This window comes from Microcaecilia unicolor, chromosome 3 (genome assembly GCF_901765095.1).
Source record: "Microcaecilia unicolor chromosome 3, aMicUni1.1, whole genome shotgun sequence".
Classification (NCBI taxonomy): Eukaryota; Metazoa; Chordata; class Amphibia; order Gymnophiona; family Siphonopidae; genus Microcaecilia; species Microcaecilia unicolor.
Window position 1 is genome coordinate 53043814 of NC_044033.1, and position 24796 is coordinate 53068609.

Genomic DNA, 24796 nt, shown 5'->3' on the forward strand with positions numbered 1-24796 from the left:
CCCAGAGTCACAAGAAGTTGCAGTAGGAATTGAATCTAGTTTCCCTGGTTCTCAGGCTGCCAGGCTGCTATACTCCACAGAGGATATTTGGAAGAGGAGGGGAGATACACTACACACACAAGATAGTGGTGGAGAGAGGGAGAGACAGACAGATGAGATGTTCAATGGCTGGGGGGGGGGGAGGCAAGGAAAGTTAGTGAAATGCTGAGCAATAAGAGGAAGGAGAAAGGGAGGGCTAGGGTGAGGGAAGGAGTTGGAAAGCTGTATGTAGACACTGGAAAAAGAGGGAGATTGAAATCTGAATGGGTAGGCAGAAAAAAAATGGAAGAAAGGTGAAAGGAACAGTGTTTGAGCTGGATGTAGTGGTAAAGATGAAATTGACAGGAGAGAAAAAATGACAAATGGACAGGAAATAATTGGAAAGAGAGTTGAAAGGAAAGTAGTACCCGGAGACTGCGACCAACACAGATAAATTAAATGGCCAGACAACAAAGGTAGTAAGAAGAATTTTATTTTTTAATTTAGTATGAAATAATATGGTTGTTGTGTTAGTCCATTTTAAAGGTCAATAAATAAAAAGAAAGTGATACCCTTTTTTATTGGACTAAATACATTTTTTACTTTTTTTTCTTTGTAGTTTTTTAGAGGGCAAAACCACCTTCATGTTCGAACAGTATACTACTGTTACAATACACTGTCCTGACCTAATGAAAGAGGTTTTGGCTTTAAAAAGCTAGTCAAAAATGTATAAAGTTAGTCCAATAAAAATAATCACTTTATTTTCTATTTTTGGTTTATTTAGGGCCTCTTTATTAAACTGCGCTAGCGATTCTTGGCGCGGTAATGCTAGTTTTGTAAAAGAGGACATTAAGTTTTAATGTAGTGGTCAGAATATGTTAGTTTTTGAAATGTATATCTGCATCATTATATTTTGCACAGTACAGGTGGGAAGGGGGGGAGCATGGCATGCACAATTGTTTCTGTTCCCCTGGTCTTGTACTGTATGTAGCATCTGGCTTTTTAAGAGGTTCAGTTTAATTTTTGTCTACATATTTCTATTTGTAGTTTTGGTTACTTGTTCAATACTTAGGGCTCCTTTTACAAAGCCATGCTATCGATTCTCCCACAGCAAATGAGAGGAAGCCTATAGGAATTGAATTGCTGAAAATGATTGGTATGCTCTTGCACTATTACAAACATAGACCTCCTATTGGTGCCATAACACGTTATAGGCAATAGATTGATATATAGTAATGTACACATCTGACCATGGTGCACTGAGGATGTAGTGTTGGTGAGGTTCAATATGAGCTGACATTTGCTAGGTGTGACATGCCAAGCAACAAAACATGTGCAATACCCAGTGATATGAGGAAGTGTCACACCCTGAAGCTTAGTCACACACATGAAGTCTTGTGCAGTATTTGGATACTTTGTCAGGATTTGCCTAGTGTTTCCATTAGTGGGCAGTGAATCTGGAAAGACAGGAGGTACTTGTCACTGCCAACCTGCATAGCCTTTTTAAAGACACATAACCCAACCCTGCTTTGTTGTAGGAATTATTTCTGTAGGCCTTCTGCTGATAGGGGACATACCAAAATCATCAGCTTGCATTTCACCAACCCCACATAAAAGGTGCTTTCTCAGTAGTGAATAAATAGTTCATCCCATTTTCATTCTCTACAAGGCTATGGGATGTATGCTGCCTAGATTATATGGACCACACCTATGTGTGTCAACATATCACATGTTTATACTTATTACCATTCGATACTCATCCTTACTCTGTGGAATCATCTTCCTCTTGACACCTGCTTAGAGACTTCTTTAAAACATTTAAAGTAAACACTGAAGACATATTATTCTACTAAGGATTTCCCTTCAGACTGATGGGATGTATGCTGACAAGATTATATGGACCACACCTATGTATGTCAACATATCACATGTTTGTATTTATTACCATTAGATACTCACCCTTAGTCTGTGAAATCATCTTCCTCTTGACACCTGCTTGGAGACTTCTTTAAAAACAAATTAAAGTAAGCACTGAAGACACATTATTTTACTAAGGCATTCCCTTCATATTGATTGGCTCGCTGATCAGCAATTCATCTTATTTACCCTATCCTTTCTTTTGTATCTTAGTTTAGTTAAGTCTCCTATCATTTTTAATTTATAGTCTGTTATTACGATGTAATCTAGACCATGGCACCTTCTTTTCCTTTGCTCATTCCGTAAACCACTTAGATCTTTGTTTGATATACCGCCAGTCAATATAATTGTGATCAATGACCATGCATTAGATATCAGAGTTAGGACAGAGGGATGCATTCTCCTATAGACAGATCACTTTGAAGAGAGTTTGGCATAAATTACAGCTGGAAGAGACTGTTCTTGAAAAAAAAAAAAAGCAACACACAAATGGAAGCAGTGGTAGAGGGGGCATAACTAGATTCTATTGAGCTCTGTTAATGTAAACCCTCTCTCCTGTAAAATGTCATGATATGGGAAGAAATGTTAGGGAACAAATTATAAGCCTAAAGAATGGGTGTGGATCTTTAAAAAACAATTGTTGCAAGCAGTGGTGTGCTGGAGCAGGCTCTCACAGACTCTCGCAAGAGCCGGTTGTTAAATTTTTAAGAATTTTGGGAGTCGGTTGTTAAAGCAGGGCCCTCCATGGCTTCTTTAACAACTGGCTCCCAAAATGTGGGCTTGGGCCCCCTACTGAATTATCTTTTACTTTGCTGGTGGGGATGCTGAGCCCTGCAAGCTAAGTAAATAGACTACTACTGCTCCCTGCTCCTTGTTTCCAGCTCTGGGCAGCAGGCTGGGACTTCTCGAGCATATGAGAGAAGTTCCAGCATGCTGCTCAGAGCAAGACGTTGGGAGTGGTGGCAGTCAATTTATTGGCTGCCAGCAAAGGTATGCCTAGCGTGCCCGCACGAAGGGAGGGAGGAGAGAGAGGCAAGTGTTGCTCCCCCTCCGGCTACCCCTGGCTCTTCCAACTGCAGAGCTGGCTATGTCCGGAGAAAGAGCCTGTTGTTAAAAATTTACAAGCACACCCCTGGTTGCAAGTCTCCATAGCCAGTAATATGATAGGGAATGGTTATATAGTGCTACTATCCACATGTATGCCCCAAGTCCATTTATGGTCAGGGCAGTGACCTATGGTGGACAAGAAACATTTATTCACATTTGGTGGTTTTGTCCTAAAAAAAGCTAAAATCTTCTGAGATCAGATTATGGGATTAATTAAAGACATAACAGAGTCTCAGTTGGAGACAAATATGGCCTGTTGCTTAATGAACATTGTCTCCCCTACCCAGGATTATTAGCCGAGAAAAAGTGGTTAGTCCACAGCTTTGTTAAAGCAAGCAAAATGGTACTTGCCTCAGCTTGGAAACACAAGGAGACTCCTGCACTCATTGAAGTAATTGCAAAGGTGAACCATGTTTATTTAATGTCCAAACCTACTATCTATGGGAAAATAGATTTACACAATTTTTGAAGGTATGGGATGCAATATGCCAAACGTTTGGATTGTAATCCAGCTGTGTCTTAAATTCTTGACACCACAAGGGCACAAGTCACACTTCAGCACCTGTTTTTCATTGGGTTTGGTTCTATTTGCAGACTGCTTCCTTTCCTTTGCCAGTGATTGACCACTCTGTTTAGGACATGGTGCAGAGTCGTCATCAGTCTAAAAACCTCCTTGTAATTTTAAAGATATGCTGTATACATTGTTTTTCATTTAATCATCATGTTTTTAGTTTTTTGTTATTTTACACTTATCTGAGTTGTGGTATATGCAGTTGGGAACTCTCAACAGAAAGCCTCTGTTTCTCTATCTGCTTTCTCAGGAGTCGTACCCTCAACCACCACACTCTGCCCTGCAGTTAAAGTGTAAATACACGGTATTAGAGAGTGGACCACGGAGGACTGCTTATCTCAACAGGTAAAACGTTCTGAAGCTTACCTTCTGTGGGTCCTGCTAATTTCTTCTGCGGGACTCCACTTGATCAAAATGGCTTCCGGGTATTTAAAAGTTTACCCCGATCACCTGATGCAACTCCATCAGACTCTCTCTTAAAGGGACCTCGAAATAGAAATAGTGCGAAAGTACTGTGCAGAATTTCTGAAGTCTTTTCCTCCGTTAGAAAGTGAAAGTTTCTAAAGAGAGTATAACTTGCATTCCAGAGTACTATTTGAAAAAACATACATAGGCAAGTTCCAACATAGTGATTAATTATATAAGCTCTTTGAGCAGGGACTGTCTCTCTTCTATGTTTGTGCAGCGCTGCGTACGCCTTGTAGTGCTATAAAAATGCTAAATAGTAGTAGTAGTAGACATGATATTTCAACAATAATCTCTTTTGAACTGATTTTTACACTGCTTTTTTTTCTATTCATGGGGGCCTTTATATACTCCCCCACCCATCAACATTGTAGCTTAGCTATGTTTCAATGTATTTAAGTGTGTCACCTGCAGAAACACTATTGAAGCTTGATGTTTATTGAGGGCTTGAAATATCTTACTACTTTTTATGGGCAACAAGATGCCTCCAACATTACGTGATATTAACCACACCATAATGTAAGTATGCCAGTCAGCAGCATTATCCTTTTATTCCAGAGGAGGATTGTCCTAGCCTCTAATCTTCCTTATGCCTAGCCATCCCACTTAGTATCCACAATAGTCTCCTAACCGTTCTCTTTTTATTAGCTGGTCTTCTAGTATCTATTATTTTCTACCATACATGTCAGTTTTCCACTCCGACCCCTGATAGTACTGTCATGTCGTACTACCCCAGATACGTCCTGCTCTTAGTTCCTCTTCTGTAGCAGCAACCACTCCTATAATACTTAGAGGGGCATATTCGATATGACATATAAGTCTGAGTTTGGATGTTTTACAAAAAATGTCCAAATATGAATAGGAAAGAAGGTCATTTTCAAAAAGAAAAGAAAAATGTATTTTTTTTTCCTTGAAAATGCTGTTTTGAAACAAGGTTTTGTGATATGGACGGTTTTGTATTTTGGTCCATTTTTGAAAAAAAAAAAGTCCAAGTGCAAAACGCACAAAATCAAGCCATTGGGACGTAGGAGGAGCCAGCATTTTTAGTAGACTGATCCCCCAGACATCCCAGGAAAGCATTAGGGCACCTTAGGGGGCACTGCAGGCTGGCCTCTACAATTCACTACCTACGTTCTTGTGCCCGCTCTGCCGAACGTCTTTGGCTGAAATCCCGTGCCCATGCTGACTTCATACATTTCAAATTCTTGCTGACCTCCTTTCAGTCTGCTCTTTTACTTGCCAAACAGGACTATTACATCCAGTTGAAATATTCTCTTGGCTCAAACCCTCGACATCTCTTTGCCACACTGAACTCTCTCCTCAAAGTGCCTTCACCTCCAACCCCCTCTTCACTTTCCCCCCAGACTCTGGCTGAGTTCTTTCATGATAAGGTTCACAAGATTAAACTTGAATTCTCAACCAGGTCACCTCCACCTCTTCTTCCCTTAGTCCATTTTCTCAACCCTCCAAACCCTGCCTCCTTTTCTTCCTTTTCTGAAATCACTGAAGAGGAAACTGCACATCTTATTTCCTCCTCAAAACTAACTACCTGTTCCTCTGATCCTATTCCCACCCATCTACTTAACACTATCTCTCCTACTGTCATCCCTTTTATCTGTCATATCCTCAATCTTTCACTTTCCACTGCGACTGTTCCTGATGCCTTCAAACATGCCATAGTCACACCCATGGGCGTAGACTGGGGGGGGGCAAGGGGGGCAATGCCCCCCCAAACGCAGGGCCGGCACCAGGCAGCTCTTCCTTCGCCCCGCCCTCTCCCCGTTCCTTCTCCTCCCTCCCTCCGGATCCGTCCCTCACCGACCTGATCTTCGAATCCTTTGTCTGCCCGGCACGCTAGCGCTCTCTCCCCTGCTGGTTCGCGCTTTAAAATGGCCGCCGAGACTTCCAGAGGCGGCCTCGCGAGACTTAGTCTCGGCGGCCATTTTGAAGCGCGAACTGGCAGGGGAGAGTCAGCGCTAGTGGGCAGGCGAAGAATTCGAAGATCAAGTTGGTGAGGGATGGATCCGGAGGGAGGGAGGAGAACTGGCTAGCTGCGGGGGGGGGGGGGGGGAGAAGGAACAGGGAGAGGGTGGGATGAAGAGAGGGCAGGGGAGAGGAGGGTCACTGCTGGACTGGGTGGATAGAGGGAAGGGGAAAGGAGGGCCACTGGGTATGGGGACAGGGGAGAGGAGGGCCACTGCTGGACTGAGTGGATGGAGGGAAGGGGAAAAGAGGGCCACTGGGTATGGGGACAGGGGAGAGGAGGGTCACTGTTGGACTGAGTGGATGGAGGGAAGGGGAAAGGAGGGCCACTGGGCATGGGGGCAGGGGAGAGGAGAGTCACTACTGGACTGAGTGGATGGAGGGCAGGGGAAAGGAGGGGCATGGGGACAGGGGAGAGGAGGGTCACTGCTGGACTGAGTGGATGAAGGGAAGGGGAAAGGAGGGCCACTGGGTATGGGGACAGGGGAGAGGAGGGTCACTGCTGGACTGAGTGGATGGAGGGAAGGGGAAAGGAGGGCCACTGGGCATGGGGGCAGGGGAGAGGAGGGTCACTGCTGGACTGAGTGGATGGAGGGCAGGGGAAAGGAGGGGCATGGGGACAGGGGAGAGGAGGGTCACTGCTGGACTGGGTGGATGGAGGGCAGGGGAAAGGAGGGCCACTGGGCATGGGGACAGGGGAGAGGAGGGTCACTGCTGGACTGAGTGGATAGAGGGAAGGGGAAAGGAGGGCCACTGGGTATGGGGACAGGGGAGAGGAGGGTCACTGCTGGACTGAGTGGATGGAGGGAAGGGGAAAGGAGGGCCACTGGGCATGGGGGCAGGGGAGAGGAGGGTCACTGCTGGACTTAGTGGATGGAGGGAAGGGGAAAGGAGGGCCACTGGGCATGGGGGCAGGGGAGAGGAGGGTCACTGCTGGACTAAGTGGATGGAGGGAAGGGGAAAGGAGGGCCACTGGGCATGGGGGCAGGGGAGAGGAGAGTCACTGCTGGACTGAGTGGATGGAGGGCAGGGGAAAGGAGGGGCATGGGGACAGGGGAGAGGAGGGTCACTGCTGGACTGAGTGGATGGAGGGAAGGGGAAAGGAGGGCCACTGGGTATGGGGACAGGGGAGAGGAGGGTCACTGCTGGACTGAGTGGATGGAGGGAAGGGGAAAGGCGGGCCACTGGGCATGGGGGCAGGGGAGAGGAGGGTCACTGCTGGACTGAGTGGATGGAGGGCAGGGGAAAGGAGGGGCATGGGGACAGGGGAGAGGAGGGTCACTGCTGGACTGGGTGGATGGAGGGCAGGGGAAAGGAGGGCCACTGGGCATGGGGACAGGGGAGAGGAGGGTCACTGCTGGACTGAGTGGATAGAGGGAAGGGGAAAGGAGGGCCACTGGGTATGGGGACAGGGGAGAGGAGGGTCACTGCTGGACTGAGTGGATGGAGGGAAGGGGAAAGGAGGGCCACTGGGCATGGGGGCAGGGGAGAGGAGGGTCACTGCTGGACTTAGTGGATGGAGGGCAGGGGAAAGGAGGGCCACTGGGCATGGGGGCAGGGGAGAGGAGGGTCACTGCTGGACTGAGTGGATGGAGGGCAGGGGAAAGGAGGGCCACTGGGCATGGGGGAAGGGGAAAGGAGGGTCGCTGGGTATGGGTGCTTGCAGGGCAAAGGGAGAGAAGGGTCGCTGGACATGGGTGGATGGAGGGCAGGGGAGAGAAAAGAAATGCTGGACATGGATGGAGGGGAGGAAAGAGTGAGGAAGGAGATGAGATGAGGGGAAAGGAAGAGAGGAGAAAAACTGCACATGGATGAAGAAAATAGGCAGAAGCTGAGGACCAGAAATGAAGAAGAAAGGAGGAAAGGAAAGAAATAAATGGAAAGGAAGCACTGGAAACTGAGTTAAGAGGACAGATAGCAGAATCAGATACTGGACCAGCATGATCAGAAAAACAGTCACCAGACAACAAAGGTAGAAAAAATTATTTTATTTTCATTATAGTGTTTGGAATATGTTCACTTTGAGAATCAGGTGCTCAACATTAAAAGTTTATATTTACTTATTTATACCCCCCCCCCCCCAGGCTCTCTCCCCGGCTAAAGCCAGCTCTGCAATTTGGGGGGGGCACAGAGGGGGACCGGGGGGGAGAGTCTGTTGTTAAACATTTACCAGCACACCACTGCCTGCCGCCAAACCCGCTGCCTCTCCGATTCAGTAGCTATCCATCGTCAAACGAACACTGGTTATTCCCAAAAAAGCCAGCTCTTGCTCCCTTCCTTCCTCCATATTAGCATAATTTGCATATGCATATATGCAAATGAATATGCTAATATGCCCCGCCCCTTCCTTTGCCCCCCCAAATGAAACAGTCAAACTACGCCTATGGTCACACCACTCCTTAAAAATCCTTCATTGGACTCTACCTGTCCTTCCAACTATCGCCCCATCTCCTCCCTTTCCTATCCAAGATACTTGAACGTACTGTTCACCGCCGTTGCCTTGACTTTCTTTCATCTCAAGCTATTCTTGATCCACTTCAATCTGGCTTTCGCCCCCTTCATTCAACTGAAACAGCGCTTGTTAAAGTCTCCAATGATCTGTTCCTGGCCAGATCCAAAAGTCTCTATTCTATCCTCATCCTTCTCGATCTATCTGCTGCTTTTGACACTGTTGATCACAGCCTACTCCTTGATATGCTGTCCTCACTTGGATTTCAGGGCTCTGTTCTTTCCTGGTTTTCTTCTTCTCTCCCAGCGTACCTTTACTGTATACTCTGGTGGATCCTCCTCTACTTCTATCCCACTGTCAGTTGGTGTACCTCAGGGATCTGTCCTGGGACCTCTTCTTTTCTCCATCTATACTTCTTCCCTTGGTACTCTGATCTCATCCCATGGTTTTCAGTATCATCTTTACGCTGATGGCTCCCAGATCTACCTCTCCACACCAGAAATCTCAGCCGAAATCCAGGCCAAAGTATCAGCTTGCCTGTCTGTCATTGCTGCCTGGATGTCTCAGCACCATCTGAAACTAAACATGACCAAGACTGAGCTTCTCATCTTTCCCCCTAAACCAACCTCTCCTCCTCCCCCATTCTCTATTTCTTTGGATAACACTCTCATCCTTCCTGTCTCATCAGCTTGTAACCTTGGGGTCATGTTCGACTCCTCCCTCTCCTTCTCTGCACATATTCAGCAGACTGCTAAAACCTGTTGTTTCTTTCTCTATAATAGCACCAAAATTTGCCCTTTCCTTTCTAAGCACACTACCAGAACCCTCATCCACACTCTTATCACCTCTCACTTAAACTATTGCAACTTGCTTCTCACAGGTCTCCCACTTAGCCATCTCTCTCCTCTTCAATCTGTTCAAAATACTGCTGCACAACTAATATTCTGCCAGTGTCATTATGCTTATGTTAGCCCTCTCCTCAAGTCACTTCACTGGCTTCCTATCCATTTCCGCATATAGTTCAAACTCCTCTTATTGACCTATAAGTGCATTCACTCTGCAGCTCCTCAGTACCTCTCCGCTCTCATCTCTCCCTACATTCCTCCCCGGGAACTCCATTCAGTGTTTAAATCTCTCTTATCTGCACCCTTCTCCTCCACCGCTAACTCCAGACTCCGTTCCTTTTATCTTGCTGCACCATATGCCTGGAATAGACTTCCTGAGCCGGTATGTCAAGCTCCATCTCTGGCCGTCTTCAAATCTAAGCTAAAAGCCCACCTTTTTGATGCTGCTTTTAACTCCTAACCCTTATTCACTTGTTCAGATCCCTTATTTTATCATCCTCACTTTAATATTCCCTTATCTCTTGTTTGTCCTGCTTGTCTGTCCTAACTAGATTGTAAGCTCTGTCGAGCAGCGACTGTCTCTTCATGTTCAAGTGTACAGCACTGCGTACGTCTAGTAGCGCTTTAGAAATGATAAGTAGTAGTAGTAATAGTAGTACTTCATAAAATGGTCCCAGGTACACATCTCACCATTGCTCCCTTATCTTGTCTGCTGAGCCCCCCCAAAACCCACCCAAAATCCACTATCCCCAATTGTACATCACTACCATATCCTTTACGTGAGAAGGAGGCACCTCAATGTGGGTACAGTGAGTTTCTGGTGAGTTTTGGAGGGCTCACAGTTTCCTCCAGAAGGTAGAGGGAGGTATGGGCCTAGGTCCACCTGTTTGCAGTGCACTGTACCCACCACTAGACTATTCCAGGGACCTGCATGCTGTTCTAATGGACCTGAGTATAACCTTCTGAGGCTGGCAAGTAATGTTTGGGGTGTGGGAGGGGTTTAGTGATCACTGAGGGAGCAAGGAGAGGTCATTCCTCATTCCCTTGTCATTTAGGGCATCTTTTTGTGCCTTATTCATTATAAAATCAGGTTTTGTTCAAAACATCTTAGTTTTAGTCCTGGATGGTTTTGTTCTGTTATGGCTGAAAACGTCCAAGAGTTAGGAAGGCCCAGATCTCACCCTTAACACGCCCCTGACATATCCCCTTTTGATTTCAATGCACTTCTGACAGACTTCATAAAAAATGTCTAAAATTGGTTTTGAAAATTCCAATTTGGACATTTTTGTGAGAAAAACGTCCAAATGCAGATTCATGACACTTTTTGGACATTTTTCTCTTTTGAAAATGAGTTCCTTAGTATGACAGATTATTAATAGCTAGTATGTATCCCAGTCTTCTACTAACCCCAACAACCCTTTCACACTTATACTCTTTCATGCAAAGTTAATCCCTTCACTCCCCTTTGCATTCCTACACACACTTAAATAGTGTAACATAGCATATCTATATAATTGAGGCCACAGTCAATTGTGTCTGCTGTTTATATACCATGTTGCACTCACTCATGCTGTACCTGGAGGTCTTCTGTGAAATAGAGTCATATTGAGATACATCGAACCCTAAACAGAGGCTAATATACTATGTGCCTCTGGGTTCAAAGCTGTCCTCTTCCATCACTTGTCAATGATATATATTGTACAATTTCTGTACCCTCGTCAAAAAAAATTTTATGATGTGATATCCGCCAGTGACCCTTCTCAGAAGTAGCTCCCACACTCTGAAATTTATTCCCAGAGGGTCTAGATATAACTCGAGACTACATCTACTTTAGGGAGCAGGTGAAAACCTAGCTCTTCTCCCAAGTCTTTAATATATAGGGTGAATGTCTATATGCTCATTCTGCACCTGGACTAGCTTGCTACACACTGTAACTTAGATCAGTTTCTTATATCTTGCTTAGCCGTACAAAGAACTTGCCTTGAGTTTAGCTATCTAATTATCCCAACCGACTCTGTAACACACATCTTGTTCCTATCATATGTGTGCACTTGGTCCCTCAACTATATGGTAAGCTGTATTGTAGAAAATCATGAGCATTATATCTGTTAGTCGAATGTTGTAATGCATGCTTATTAGGTGTATCAATAATATTATGCTAACATTGTATTATATCTCTGGTATTGAATTCCAATGCTGTTAAATGTGTGCATTTTTGATACTGTTTCACAGTAGTTCTATTATTAGGTTTGAATTTGCTGTTTTCAAGTTTACTTCATTTATTGTATATATATGTTTATATTTGATTATTTTACTATTGTTATGCTGTTAACAAAATTGTAAGTTTTATGTTATCAATAGAAATCAAACAAAATAAAACATGGAAAAGAAAATAAGATGATACTTTTTTTATTGGACATAACTTAATACATTTCTTGATTAGCTTTCGAAGGTTGCCCTTCTTCGTCAGATCGGAAATAAGCAAATGTGCTAGCTAACAGTGTATATAAGTGAAAACATTCAAGCATTACTATGACAGTCTGACAGGGTGGGAGGATGGGGGTGGGTTGGAGGTATGCATGGGGACATCAAAGCATATCATTGATATTCTAACAGGATGGGTGTGGATAGGTGAGGGGTGGGGTGATCAACAGAGACATACAGCTTTATGGTTTATAATGGGCTAGGAACCCCAGATCCTTGTTAAGTCCTTTCTGTTGGGTGTTAAAATATTCAATCATTCTGACTTCAAAGGTCTTACATTCTTGTATGGTTTTAAAGTCTCTGTTGATCACTGGCTTCTGATAGAGGTGAGGGTTAAATTTAAACTATGTGTTATAATATATAAGATCTTCTATGGTCAAGTTCCGAAGTATTTGATGTCATTAATTAAACTATTTGCAAGTGGACAAGCTTATTCATTACAGAATCAAATGCAGCTTAGTTTTCTATCTTTGAAAGCATTTAAGACCCATGGGTATTTAACATCAGCCATTTCCTATCAAGCTCCTTTTAACTGGAACTCATTCCAGTGAGGTCTATAAAATCATGAGTGGAGTGGAATGGGTAGATGTGAATCTTTTGTTTACTCTTTCCAAAAATACGAGGACTAGGGGGCACGCAACGAAGCTACAAAGTAGTAAATTTAAATCAAATTGGAGAAAGTATTTCTTCACTCAATGTTTAATTAACCTCTGGAATTCATTGCCAGAGACTGTGGTAAAGCAGTTAGCTTAGCGGGCTTTAAAAAAGGTTTGAATACCTTCCTAGAAGAAAAGTTCATAAGCCATTATTAAGATGGACAGGGAAAATCCACTGCTTATTTCTAGGATTAATGTACCTAACAAATAAATAAATAAATAAATAAATAAATAAATAAATAAATAAATAAATAAATAAGCAGCATAAAATGTATTGTACTATTTTTGGATCTTGTCAGGTACTTGTGACCTGGATTGGCCACTGTTGGAAACAGGATGCTGGGCTTGATGGACCTTTAGTCTGTCATAAGTACATAAGTATTGCCATACTGGGACAGACCACAGGTCCATCAAGCCCAGCATCCTGTTTCCAACAGTGGCCAATCCAGGTCACAAATACCTGGCAAGATCCCCAAAAAGTACAAAACATTTTATACTGCTTATCCCAGAAATAATGAATTGTCCTCAAGTCAAATTTAATAATGGTTTATGGACTTTTCCTTTAGGAAGCCGTCCAAACCTTTTTTAAAACTCTGCTAAGCTAACCGCCTTTACCACATTCTCTGGCAATGAATTCCAGAGTTTAATTACACATTGAGTAAAGAAACATTTTCTCAGATTAATTTTAAATTTATTACTTTGTAGCTTCATTGCATGCCCCCTAGTCCTAGTATTTTTGGAAAGTGTAAACAGATACTTGCCCAGTATGGCAACGCTTATGTTCTTATGCTATCTATATGATTTGAGTCTAATTATTTTTAATTTAGGGAAAATTTGAAGACTTTTATTATTTCACCATCTCTTCTCCCTTGCTTTTGGCGCCTAACCACCTTCCCTATTCATGACACCTACACTGACTACATAGTTTATTACCTTTAGATTGTAAGCTCTCTTGAGCAGGGACTGTCCTTCCCCTTGTTTAAAATTGTACAGCGCTGCGTATCCCTAGCAGCGCTATAGAAATGCTAAGTAGTAGTAGTAGTAGTAGTAGTAGTAGTAGTTTCACCAATTTATTGCTGTAAAAGGACTTTCTAGATTAACAGATGTCTGGTTTGCAGCTGTATTGACGCTTCAGGAATATGTGTTTATCTAGATAATGTACTAGATGATAGGAAAATTATTGTAATCATCTCCGAACATGAAAGGTACATGCAAGTTATGTCTTAAATGTAAATGTTTTAACATATCATACTCATTATTTAAAGCCTTTTGATGTGGGGTAGAACTATGATAAATTGATAAGAAAATGAAAATATGGACTTCACAGATGATGCCCAACACCAGATGGCGTTAAATGTTAACATTTCTAATGTGGTTCCTTGGCAAACATAGCAATTTAGAATTCTTCTGTAGAAATGTTAAGTTCTTTTGCATGTCATTTAATATTCTAACCTTCTTTCATTGCTGCAGCTTTTTTTTCCCCATGTTAACTTTGTAGCAGTATGACTGCGTTTGTGAATTATTGTATTGATTTTGCAGAATGTACCGATTTCTCTCCATTGCTATTGGGATACCAGACAAGTGTACAGTCCATAAAGTTGTCTGACAATACTAAAGAGGAGTTTTGTTGTAGAAATGAAGCTTTTCAATATTTTCAATGACAGAAAAGATGCTTTCAAATGTACAGTGGAACTGTACTCTATCCACAAAGGGGTCGATAATCAAAAGGGTTTAACTAGGCAGGAGAGGTTTATGTCTGACTAAACTCTGTTGAGTGAGCCATCACTGGACATTTAGCAGCCCTTACCCTGGTTAGTGTCACTGAATATGTCTGCTAACCAGCTATCCCTGAACTGGTTAGGGTAGGGGCAGGCTTGGGGTGGAGTTAGAACGGAGTGCAGGGACGGACTGACAGTGCTCTGAGGCCCCAAGCAGTAGGGGTGATTGGGCCCCCCAGGCACTGCCTGCACCCCCCACACCCTGCATACTAGTGTGCCCTCCCCAGTCTTACCTTGAAGGATCCTGGTGGTCTAGTGGCCTCTTCGGGGGCAGGAAAGATTGGAAGTCTTAGCAGCCATTTTGAAAATGCAGCAGTGCTGGTCAGAGTAGCAGCAGCGTGCAGGAGTGGGGAGCTTTTCTGTAGGGACCCTTTAAGTTGGGACCAGTAGGGCTGTACTTTGCGGGTGTGGGTGAAGAGCCTCTGGGCCCTCAGGTACTGCCAAGTTGCCCATATGGTCAGTCCGCCCCTGGCAGAGCGTCAAATTAGCCGGCCCACTAAATAGCTAAGTAACCACATAGAGTTAGGACAGCAATATGGCTGTCCTAACAGTATACAGCAAGTTAACTGGGCACTGATCCGAATATTGACCGGTGCCTGTTTAACTTCTGAGTGGGCTAACATAACTGGATATTCAATGCTCAGAGCCACACGTATCCTGGCACTGACTATCTGGGGTTAGTTCAGCCAGCGGCTGGAAGCAGCTTACCATCCGAATAAAGCCATGTGCTCAATATAGACCCTAGATATCTATAGGCCTCCATGCTATAATCGGGAGCACCTTCTTGGAATTTCAACAGGATGCCATGTTGAAAGTCTAACAAGGTGCCTATGTGATCACTCTTAAGGGCAACATAGGCACCTATGAGTCTTTATAAAATAGGCAAACCGGACCAGCCCCAATAGTATGCAAATACAAAACCAAATGTTTTACACCTGCACCAGGACAGTGTAGCTCGCCTCTCTGTGTATACGCATATTTATAAAATGTGTGTACATTGTAAGTAATGCTTGCTCATGCACAGTCCTTCAGCACATGAATATTTTACTGTGTATGCAACTGCTGAATTTTAGGAAAGCTCTTTTCCACATGCAAAATGGGTGGTAACATAAGAATAGCCATATTGGGTCAGACCAATGGTCCATCCAGCCCAGTATCCTGTTTCCAAAAGTGGCCAATCCAGGTCACAGGCCCTGGCAGAAGCCCCAATAGTAGCAACATTCCATGCTACCAATCCCGGGGCAAGCAGTGGCTTCCCCCATATTCATTTCAATAACAGACTATGGACTTTGCTTCCAGGAACTTGTCCAAACCTTTCTTGAACCCAGATATGCTAACTGCTGTTACCACATCCTCCTGCATTGAGTTTGAGTGAAAAAATATTTCCTCCTCTTTTAAAAGTATTTCCATGTAACTTGAGTGTCCCCTAGTCTTTGTACTTTTTGAAAGAGTAAAAAATCGATTCACATCTACTAATTTTACACTACTCTTACAAAATGTTTTCTGTGTGTAAAGGTTTACTACATGGAAAACTCAGTTTTTGAAGAATGATGCATTGCACAGATTTCAGAGTCTGGATCCTATTTAGAGATTTCTTGTGTATTCAGTACCCCAAATAGTTGCCATCCTTAAAATACATGTAGGAGGATGTCAGCCTGCCAGAGCAACTGAAGTGTGAAAGTTGTAGGAGTGATGTTCACTTGAGAGATAAGTACATAAGTAATGCCACACTGGGAAAAGACCAAGAGTCCATCGAGCCCAGCATCCTGTCCACGACAGCGGCCAATCCAGGCCAAGGGCACCTGGCAAACTTCCCAAACGTACAAACGTTCTATACATGTTATTCCTGGAATTGTGGATTTTTCCCAAGTCCATTTAGTAGTGGTTTATGGACTTGTCCTTTAGGAAACCGTCTAACCCCTTTTTAGACTCTGTCAAGCTAACCGCCTGCACCCCGTTCTCCGGCAACGAATTCCAGAGTTTAATTATGCGTTGGGTGAAGAAAACATTTTCTCCGATTTGTTTTAAATTTACTACACTGTAGTTTCATCGCATGCCCCCTAGTCCTAGTATTTTTGGAAAGCGTGAACAGACGATTCACATGCACCTGTTTCACTCCACTGGAGGGTGAAACATTGAAATATAGGGTAATATGGGGAAGTAAGGAGATTAAAGCAATATATAGTTAAGTTGTATAATCTTACTTATAAGCAAGCTGTATTTTAAGTTTGTGGCATGTATACAATGGGGCTCATTTTTAAAGCACTTACATAAGTACATAAGTAGTGCCATACTGGGAAAGACCAAAGGTCCATCTAGCCCAGCATCCTGTCACCGACAGTGGCCAATCCAGGTCAAGGGCACCTGGCACGCTCCCCAAACGTAAAAACAAAGTTTCATAGGTTTATTTATTTTATTTGTTACATTTGTATCCCACATTTTCCCACCTATTTGCAGGCTCCGTGTGGCTTACATAGTACCGTAAAGGTGTTTGCCAATTCCGGTATGACAAATACAGTAATGTTGTGGTAGAATAAGGTTCGTGTGTACAGACACATTAGGGAATCGTAGAGAGGAAGAGTTATTATATGTCCATTACGAGGTTTGGTTTCGTTGTGTTGCAGGATACAGGCATTTAAGTTGGGTCGGTAGGGTATGCCTTTTTGAACAGGTTAGTTTTTAATGATTTCCGGAAGTTTAGGTGATCATAAGTTCTTTTCACGGCTTTTGGTAATGCGTTCCATAGTTGTGTGCTTATGTAAAAAAAAAAAGCTGGATGCATAGGTTGATTTGTATTTGAGTCCTTTGCAGCTTGGGTAGTGGAGATTTAAGCATGTTCATGTTGATCCTGTTGTGTTTCTGGTTGGTAGGTCTATGAGGTCTGACATGTATCCCGGGGTTACTATGAAACTTTGTGTAACCCGGGTCTCACCTGTGCACTAGCTCTGGCCCTGGGCCACAAAACAGATCTCAGTTCAGTTCCACATTCAGGGCCAATATCCCCTCACTCATCAGTTACAGCACACATGCAGTCAAGTTTGGGAGTGGGTCAATGGCCCAGAATAGCGATACGAGGTTTGAAAGGCTATTCTTTATCCACTAGATCTGATCAGTCCCTCAGCTCTCTCTCTTCCAAAAACCAGGCAGTATTCAAAAAGTCTCAAACAAATGCAAACTGTTTATTTGAACTCTTGCAACTGGCAAATGATCAATCCAAAGTATTCCTTGTTGTTATTCCTAAAAGGGAACTCCCTTTTCCACGTCTTCCCAAATTATATTTACAGAATACTTGTGTGTTATTTTTACATGTATTACAGCTTCTCCTATATGTGCCTATCCTGTAGAGAGATATTATCCCCAAAGGCTGTACTCTTCTTTACACCGATTTGCTTTTTTGTGCTCAGATCTCCCTCGATCTGACCCTCCTCCAGCGATGACCCCACCTTAAATCCACCCTGGTTCTGGGAAGACCTTTCCCTGGCTGCGATTCCCTGCTCTCTGGGCCCTCTTCTACCCACCCATAGCACACTGTCTCCAAATTGCCACTTATTGGAGCTGCAACCTCCCTCTCACAGCCAGTGGATGTCTCCAATTTTTAGGACTCCCCCCCCCTCTCTCTTCCTGATCGATGGAAGGGGATGTACAGGCAACTCCAGACATGTAGGCAACCAAAGACCCCCCCTCCCCTAAAGGGCAGAACTCTAGCTTTATCTCCTTCCAAACTCCTCCCCCATGTCACTCCTCAGTACCAGGGTACTATTTCTCTGCATTTTATTTCAAAACTACTGCCCATGAGCTGGGCTTCCTTCTACCACTCCAGCCCTCTGGCAGGGACCTTCCTCCCCCCAGGGCTCTGGAAAAATCTATCATACTAGTAATACTCATTCCCATGGGGTTAGGGTTACCATACATCCGGATTTGCCTGGACAGGTTTTGCCAGTCCGCCCGTTTGTCCGGATTTCTTACTTACTATCTACTGCCCTGGTGGTCTAGTGACCTCTTCGAGGCAGGAAAGAGCCCCCTCTTTCCTGCCCGGAGCGCTGCCTTGCCCTGCATTCTGTTGCTGTGACGGTCTTGGAATTCAAAATGGCCACCGAGAGTTGAAGTGGCCTCGCAAGACTTCAAGTCTCGGTGGCCATTTGAATCCCGAGACCGTCACAGCAACAGGATGCAGGGCAAGGACAGAGCTCCAGGCAGGAAAGAGGGGGTTCTTTCCTGCCCCGAAGAGGTCACTAGACCACCAGGGCAGTAGATAGTAAGTAAGGGGAGGGGAGGGGAGGTGACGGGGGGGGGCAGGGGAGGGGAATATGTGACCCGGGGGAGGGGAATATGTGACAGGGGGTGGGGCAAGGGGCGGGGTGTGGGCAGGGCAGGGGGTGGGACACGTGTCCTCTTTTTCAGAGGACAAAATTGGTAAGTAGTAGTAGTAGTAACCCTACCTGGGTGACTCTGGGCAAGTTACTTAACCCTCCATTGCCCCAGGTACAAATAAGTACCTGTATATAATATGTAAGCCGCATTGAGCCTGCCATGAGTGGGAAAGCGCGGGGTACAAATGTAACAAAAATAAAAATAAATAAAGTATTACATTTGTAAGTCTAAGTGCTTTGAAAATATGCCTCAATATGTATCTGAGAAGTGTATTGTGAACTACTGAATATAATAAATAATAAAAGTAAAGAATACATATTTAAACCAAGCATATTTCTGGGGCTTTCCTGCTTCTAGTTTGGACCTTCCTGTTCCTTTCTAGACCTGAGTTTTTAAGTTCCTTTTATGGGCCTAGCTATGGCCTTGTTAAGGTAAGCTGGACTCAAGGAGGACCAGGAATCTCATCTATATACCACTTCCCACATCCTCCCCTTTAACTCGACCTTCCTAGGTTGATTGCTTGCCTCTGCTGCATTCATCTCTTGAGAAATGAAGTCTGTGATCTGGTGGTCCTGTCCAGCCCTGTGTTGTTCCCTGTAGTCAATCAGTCATTTCAGGTAACACAACATTATTTAAAGTAATGGAAAAAGCAGAAGATTGTGAGGAATCACAGAAAGATCTTGTGAAGGAGACTGGACATCTAAATTGTCACTGAAATTTAATGTTGGAAAATTTAACATGTTGAACAGCAAAGCACACCATTACTGTCCTTTTTCCAATAGGAAAACAACCATTTAGTCCTGCTCTGTTTGCTGTTCAAACTAGTTACCAAGCCATGATAAGACACTACTTACTATCCCATTGCTTTTTAATTTCCTGTGGAGTCTCTCATGACAGACTTTATCAATCTAAGTTGATATTCAAAACATTTTAACTGGCCAGAAATGGCCACCGACTGTTTAAATTGCTTGTTTGGGGGGGGGGGGGCAAGATGGCGGCTGAGTAACAAGCTAGGAAGGCTGCTCCATTCTTACTTGCTCGTAACTCCCTTTTTCTTTGTTACCGGACATTTCTAAAAACATGCCTAAACGGAGAGGTAAATCGCGAGGAGGACCCGCTACCCCCCATTTACCTGGAGCTGTGACTATGGAGCGCTTCCTTCTTCCGGGCACACCGACGGGGTCTGGTTCGCTGCTTGAGGGTTTGGGGAGAGGTCTCCCGCTCCCTCAACTTGAACAAGAAACATCCTTCAGCCCCGAGATGAGGATCCCTCCTCCTATGCCGGCTGCGGCGTTGAACTCAGTCCGGAGACTTCCAGAGGCGCAGGACGCGACGGGGTCTCCTGGAGCGGGTGCTGGGTCGACGCCTGAAACGCCGATGAATCCTGCTGTGCAAACAGCAGAGGTGGGGGGAGGAGAAGCAGCCTCTGAGGAAGAACACGGAGCAGTGGCAGCTCAACCAGCTTTTTCTTCGTTTCTTACTTTGGATACTCCAAATAGATCACTTTTGCCTGAAAAACCTCAACAAATTTCCTTGGATAACATTTGGGAAGCACTTGTAAGTTTAGAAACTTTATTTATACAAATGTTTTCTCAATTAGATAAGAAATTTAACTGTGATAATGAAAAGATTCTTGAAATAGATAAGAAAGTGACGTCTTTGGGCAAAGAGGTGGAAATTAATTCTTCAGCAATAAAAAATTCTCAGCAAATTCAATTGAATTTAATTAAAGAAAACTTGTATCTTCAAAACAGAGTGGAAATACTAGAGAATTATCAACGCTCAAATGCTCTTAGACTGATAAATTTTCCTAAGCAGATTGCCATCTCTCCATTGATAACCTTCAAACAGTACTTAACAGAAGTTCCAAAAATTCCAGAAAAATCACATCCACCAATTTCAAAGATTTTCTATGTAGAACCATTTCGGAAGAAAGAACTATTACAAAAAGAAGATGCAAATGTTCAATCTTTGGACTTAAATTTGACTCAAATTATTGAGGGAGACAATGTGGGTCTGACAACTGCAACACTCAAAGTGATTTTCATACTTCAACCGGATAGAGACTGGATACTTAAACAATTTTTTCTTAATAAAAGACCAGGTTTCCTTAATTGTAATATTAGAATGTACCCGGATGTCTCTAGAACTACTCAGAAAAAAGACAGGAATTTCTTAAATTGAGACCAAAAGTAATGCAACTTGGTGCATATTTTGGCTGAACTTTCCTTGCAAATGTGTGATAAAAATAAATTCAATTAAGTATGTATTTTTTTGAGGCAAGTCAACTGAATTCCTTTTTAGAAGTAAAGCTGGGAGACCTGCCTCAGCCATTACCAGAGACAATAGTAACATCAACCCCATAGATAGTTTATATTGTCTGGATAGCTTAAACCGGCCACCATGATTTGATTTTAGAAGTTGGCTTCTGAAATTTACAGATTTTCCTAAAAATGTGGAAACCCCCTGTTAATTGTGGACTATAGATGAGTAATGGATCTTTTTCCCTATTTTCTGAATTGCCTTAAAGTTTATGTTTTGATAATCTTTGTTTTAAGATACTAAATCATCTTTATCTGTATTCAAGATGTTCTTGATGTAATTAAAATATAAATAAATAAATAAATAAATAAATAAATTGCTTGTTTGGGGCTATCCGCTAATTTTCTGTGGTATTTAACCAGTTATTGTTGCTGAAAATTAGCGGTTAGTATCTACATGAAAGCCAACTATTTTGGAGGCGATCCAGGGGTGCAGTTGGCACTTAACAAGTTAAATGCTGATATTCAGCTTTTAATCGGCCAGGGTAACCACATAAATGGGACTGCATAAAACACAGCAGTGGCGTAGCCAGACTCACTATTTTGGATGGGCCCAGAGTTAACTTGGATGGGCCCTTTCACACCCTCCCCCCCCCCCCATCTTCCTGGAGATATAAAAAAAAAATTACAGTTTTTCTCCACCTATCCTGCTGGTCTCCTGCCTCCTCTGATGTCAACTTCCTGTTCCGGGGCAGGGTACCGGCAGTCACATAACTGCTCAGTGCACCCCCTCCCTTGCTTGGAGGACGGAGGGCAAGGGGTGCTCTGCCCTGGGTGGCAAACAAGCTAGGTATGCCATTGTCAGTGCTAGTGGTTGGGTAAAGGTGTACCAATGGCAGGGCAGAGGGGGCAGCGTGCCCTGGGTGCACACTGCAAGGGGGTGCAGGGAACAGCTGTGTGGTTGTCAGATCTGCCAGTTCCATGCTCCTTCTGACTTTACTTCCTGTTCTGGGGCAGGGAACCAGCGGAGCTGACAGCCACACGACTGCTCCCTGCACCCCCAGGAGGTAAGGGTGATGTCCCGGATGGGGGTATGATGCACCGGGGGTGTGTGCACTGGCAGCAATCTGCCCCGGGTGGCAGCTGAGCTAGGAACACTACTGCTTGGGTGCTACCAAGGACCCAGACAATCAGTGCCAACACCCAGACATAGGCTGGCACTGAATATCCAGGTTCAGTTCGGCCTGTAGTAACCAGCGTTTAAAAAATCGCTGATTGTCACAGGTTGAATGTTGACTCTATAGTAGAAAACTTCAAAATGTATTATTAATAACCTCTGAATCACCTAGGTCAGTGGTTCCCAAACCTGTCCTGTCCAGGACATTCACAATGAATATGCATAAGATACATGAGTAAAGTATGCATGGCTTTGCTTTTCCAGGAGCCATTGTTAAAGGCCACTTCGCTATACACATCTGGACTTGTCTTTCTTTATAAATTTATAAGAAAAAAATAGCATTTTAATAAAAACAAAACCACCATACCACAGAACGTTGAAATCAATTTTATATACACTGATGAGCAAAATCCATGCAAATTATACCTCTTGAGCCACACAGTCTTCAGAAGATCTCAAGCTCCTACTGCGCCAAGACCATACTATTTGGCAAGGTACAATTTTTGTGTTGTAAGACTTTAATGATTTCTAATTAGAAAGTAAAAAAAATACAACTATACAGTTCTGTACTTAATCAGTAGCAAATGGTCAATCCAAGATAATGTTCAGGCTCCACACCTTATTTTGCTATACCAGTGCAAAAAAATAGCTTGGTCAATGAAATATATATGACTAGGAAAAGGGACATGCACTGATTAAGAAGTGGAAAGTTTCTTATATGAATTCAACAATTCCTCAAGCACTGTCAAATGCCATCCGGTTTCCAGAAAAGTAGTAAGCTATTGCACCGCTGGGACTATCATTGTTTCATTCACACTGTGCGTCAACTTTAATGTGTCCAGCCTAGGATGATGTCACTAGCTGTACAGTAGTACATTGCTTTATCAAAGCTCCATTTAAACTATAAGTATTGGCAACTGCCATCATCTCAAGAGCCCAACTGGAACGTTCCGGAACACCTGAAAGATCCTGAGGCTGAAAAACAATTTACTTAGTTTAGCTCCCATTTTTAACAGGGAAAAATGCAGCAGACCGCAGGAGGCGGCACTGTGATATAGCCATTTCAATGTGGTGCAAAATTAGTGTACAATTCATCAAGCTGCTCTAAAAGCAGTTACTGGAAATACAGAGATACAGTTTTGCTGAATTTCTATTTCCATTTGCTTCTCGATATATTGCTGAGTTTGGAGCATCTGGTTCACAAGAGCACAATATTTTTCAGCTCCCATGTCATAGCATTATTTCACAGTCCTCACAAGAATCATCTGCATAGGGAAACTCCTCAGTCAACGTATTTCCCATGGGCATCATGCTACTCTGAGACCAGGTGGCCCCATTCCGTTCAACTCTGGCTGGCAGCAATGGCACATTCACCTGTTCACATGTACCTGGCTGCTCCTCCTCAGCCCCCTTCAAGACATATCGTTCTTCACTGTTATTGCTTTCATGGACATCAACTGTGACAGTAGTTGTATTTGGCTTGAAGCAGCATGAGTCAATCATATATTTTGGGTCCAAGCTCATATCAACATGAGTGAAGTGCAACTCTTCTAGGAATTCCTCACTCTTTTCCACCAGGTTTGTGTTTATGTACATGACATTGTCCTCGTTTTTCATGTCCGACAGGCTACCCAACAGCTTCTTTAGACAAAGCTTTAATTCTGTGAAGGTGGGTCGATCAACTGGATCTGCTCTCCAGCAAGCGTACATAATTTCATACCTGTAAATGCATGAATTTTAGTTTAGTAGGCTGTCAAATTTAATTGCTAATATTTGTGACCATCTCTGGGAAAAGATGATTAAAGTCTCAATCTGCAGCCCCTCACTACCTCTCTACCCTCATCTCCCCTTACGCTCCTACCCGTAACCTCCGCTCACAGGACAAATCCCTCCTCTCAGTACCCTTCTCCACCACCGCCAACTCCAGACTCCGTCCTTTCTGCCTCGCCTCATCCTATGCTTGGAATAAACTCCCTGAGCCCATACGCAAAGCCCCCTCCCTACCCATCTTCAAATCCTTGCTCAAAGCCCACATCTTCAATGTCGCTTTCGGCACCTAACTATTGTACCTCTAGCCAGGAAATCTAGACTGCCTCAATCTTGATTGACTGCACTTTTTGTCCTTTAGATTGTAAGCTCCTTTGAGCAGGGACATTCCTTCTTTGTTAATTGTACAGCGCTGCACAACCCTGGTAGCGCTTTAGAAATGATAAATAGTAGTAGTAGTAAAGTCTCCAGAAACAAAAAAATGAGGTTTTAATTAATTCTATTAGAGCAAACAATTTGTAATACAACAGTCCAAACCTCATTCTTTTATGTCAAAATTTTTTAAAAGTTACACAAGTTCAAACATGTAACTTTTGTATACTGCTTATGGACCCACGACATGAAAAACCGGCCATTCTCAACATTTTGGATCCAAGAATGTAGTCACCTTTTCCCAGAGACGGTCACATTTGAGATGTAGCAAGGTCATTCTGCCATTTTTATCAACAGCAACAATACCACCACCACAGGCAGTAATCTTGGCTAGGATTTATTCGTGTTTTCTACTAATTCAGTTCTGCTTATACGCGATAGTCCTGATTTCTAAAACACACATTGTAACACTACACTGACAAAGATGACAGAATCTGAATCTAATTGCCAAAGGAGCTTCTTTCCAGCAGTGCAGATGCAGGCCCAACTCTCCCTGCAAATAAAACAATAAATTA

The 24796-nt window shown here is 43.5% G+C and overlaps 1 protein-coding gene across 1 annotated transcript in view; it reads right to left on the reverse strand.

Annotated features, from left to right (window-relative positions):
- Nucleotides 1-22029: 22029 nt before the first annotated feature.
- The window catches only part of MERTK (MER proto-oncogene, tyrosine kinase), a gene marked incomplete at its 5' end in the record, with an annotated part of 146225 nt that continues 143458 nt past the window's right edge, over nucleotides 22030-24796 (reverse strand). Inside the window, one exon of the mRNA XM_030194661.1 lies at nucleotides 22030-23802. Coding sequence (XP_030050521.1) covers nucleotides 23313-23802 — 490 coding nt within the window. The remainder of the gene's footprint in view (nucleotides 23803-24796) is intronic.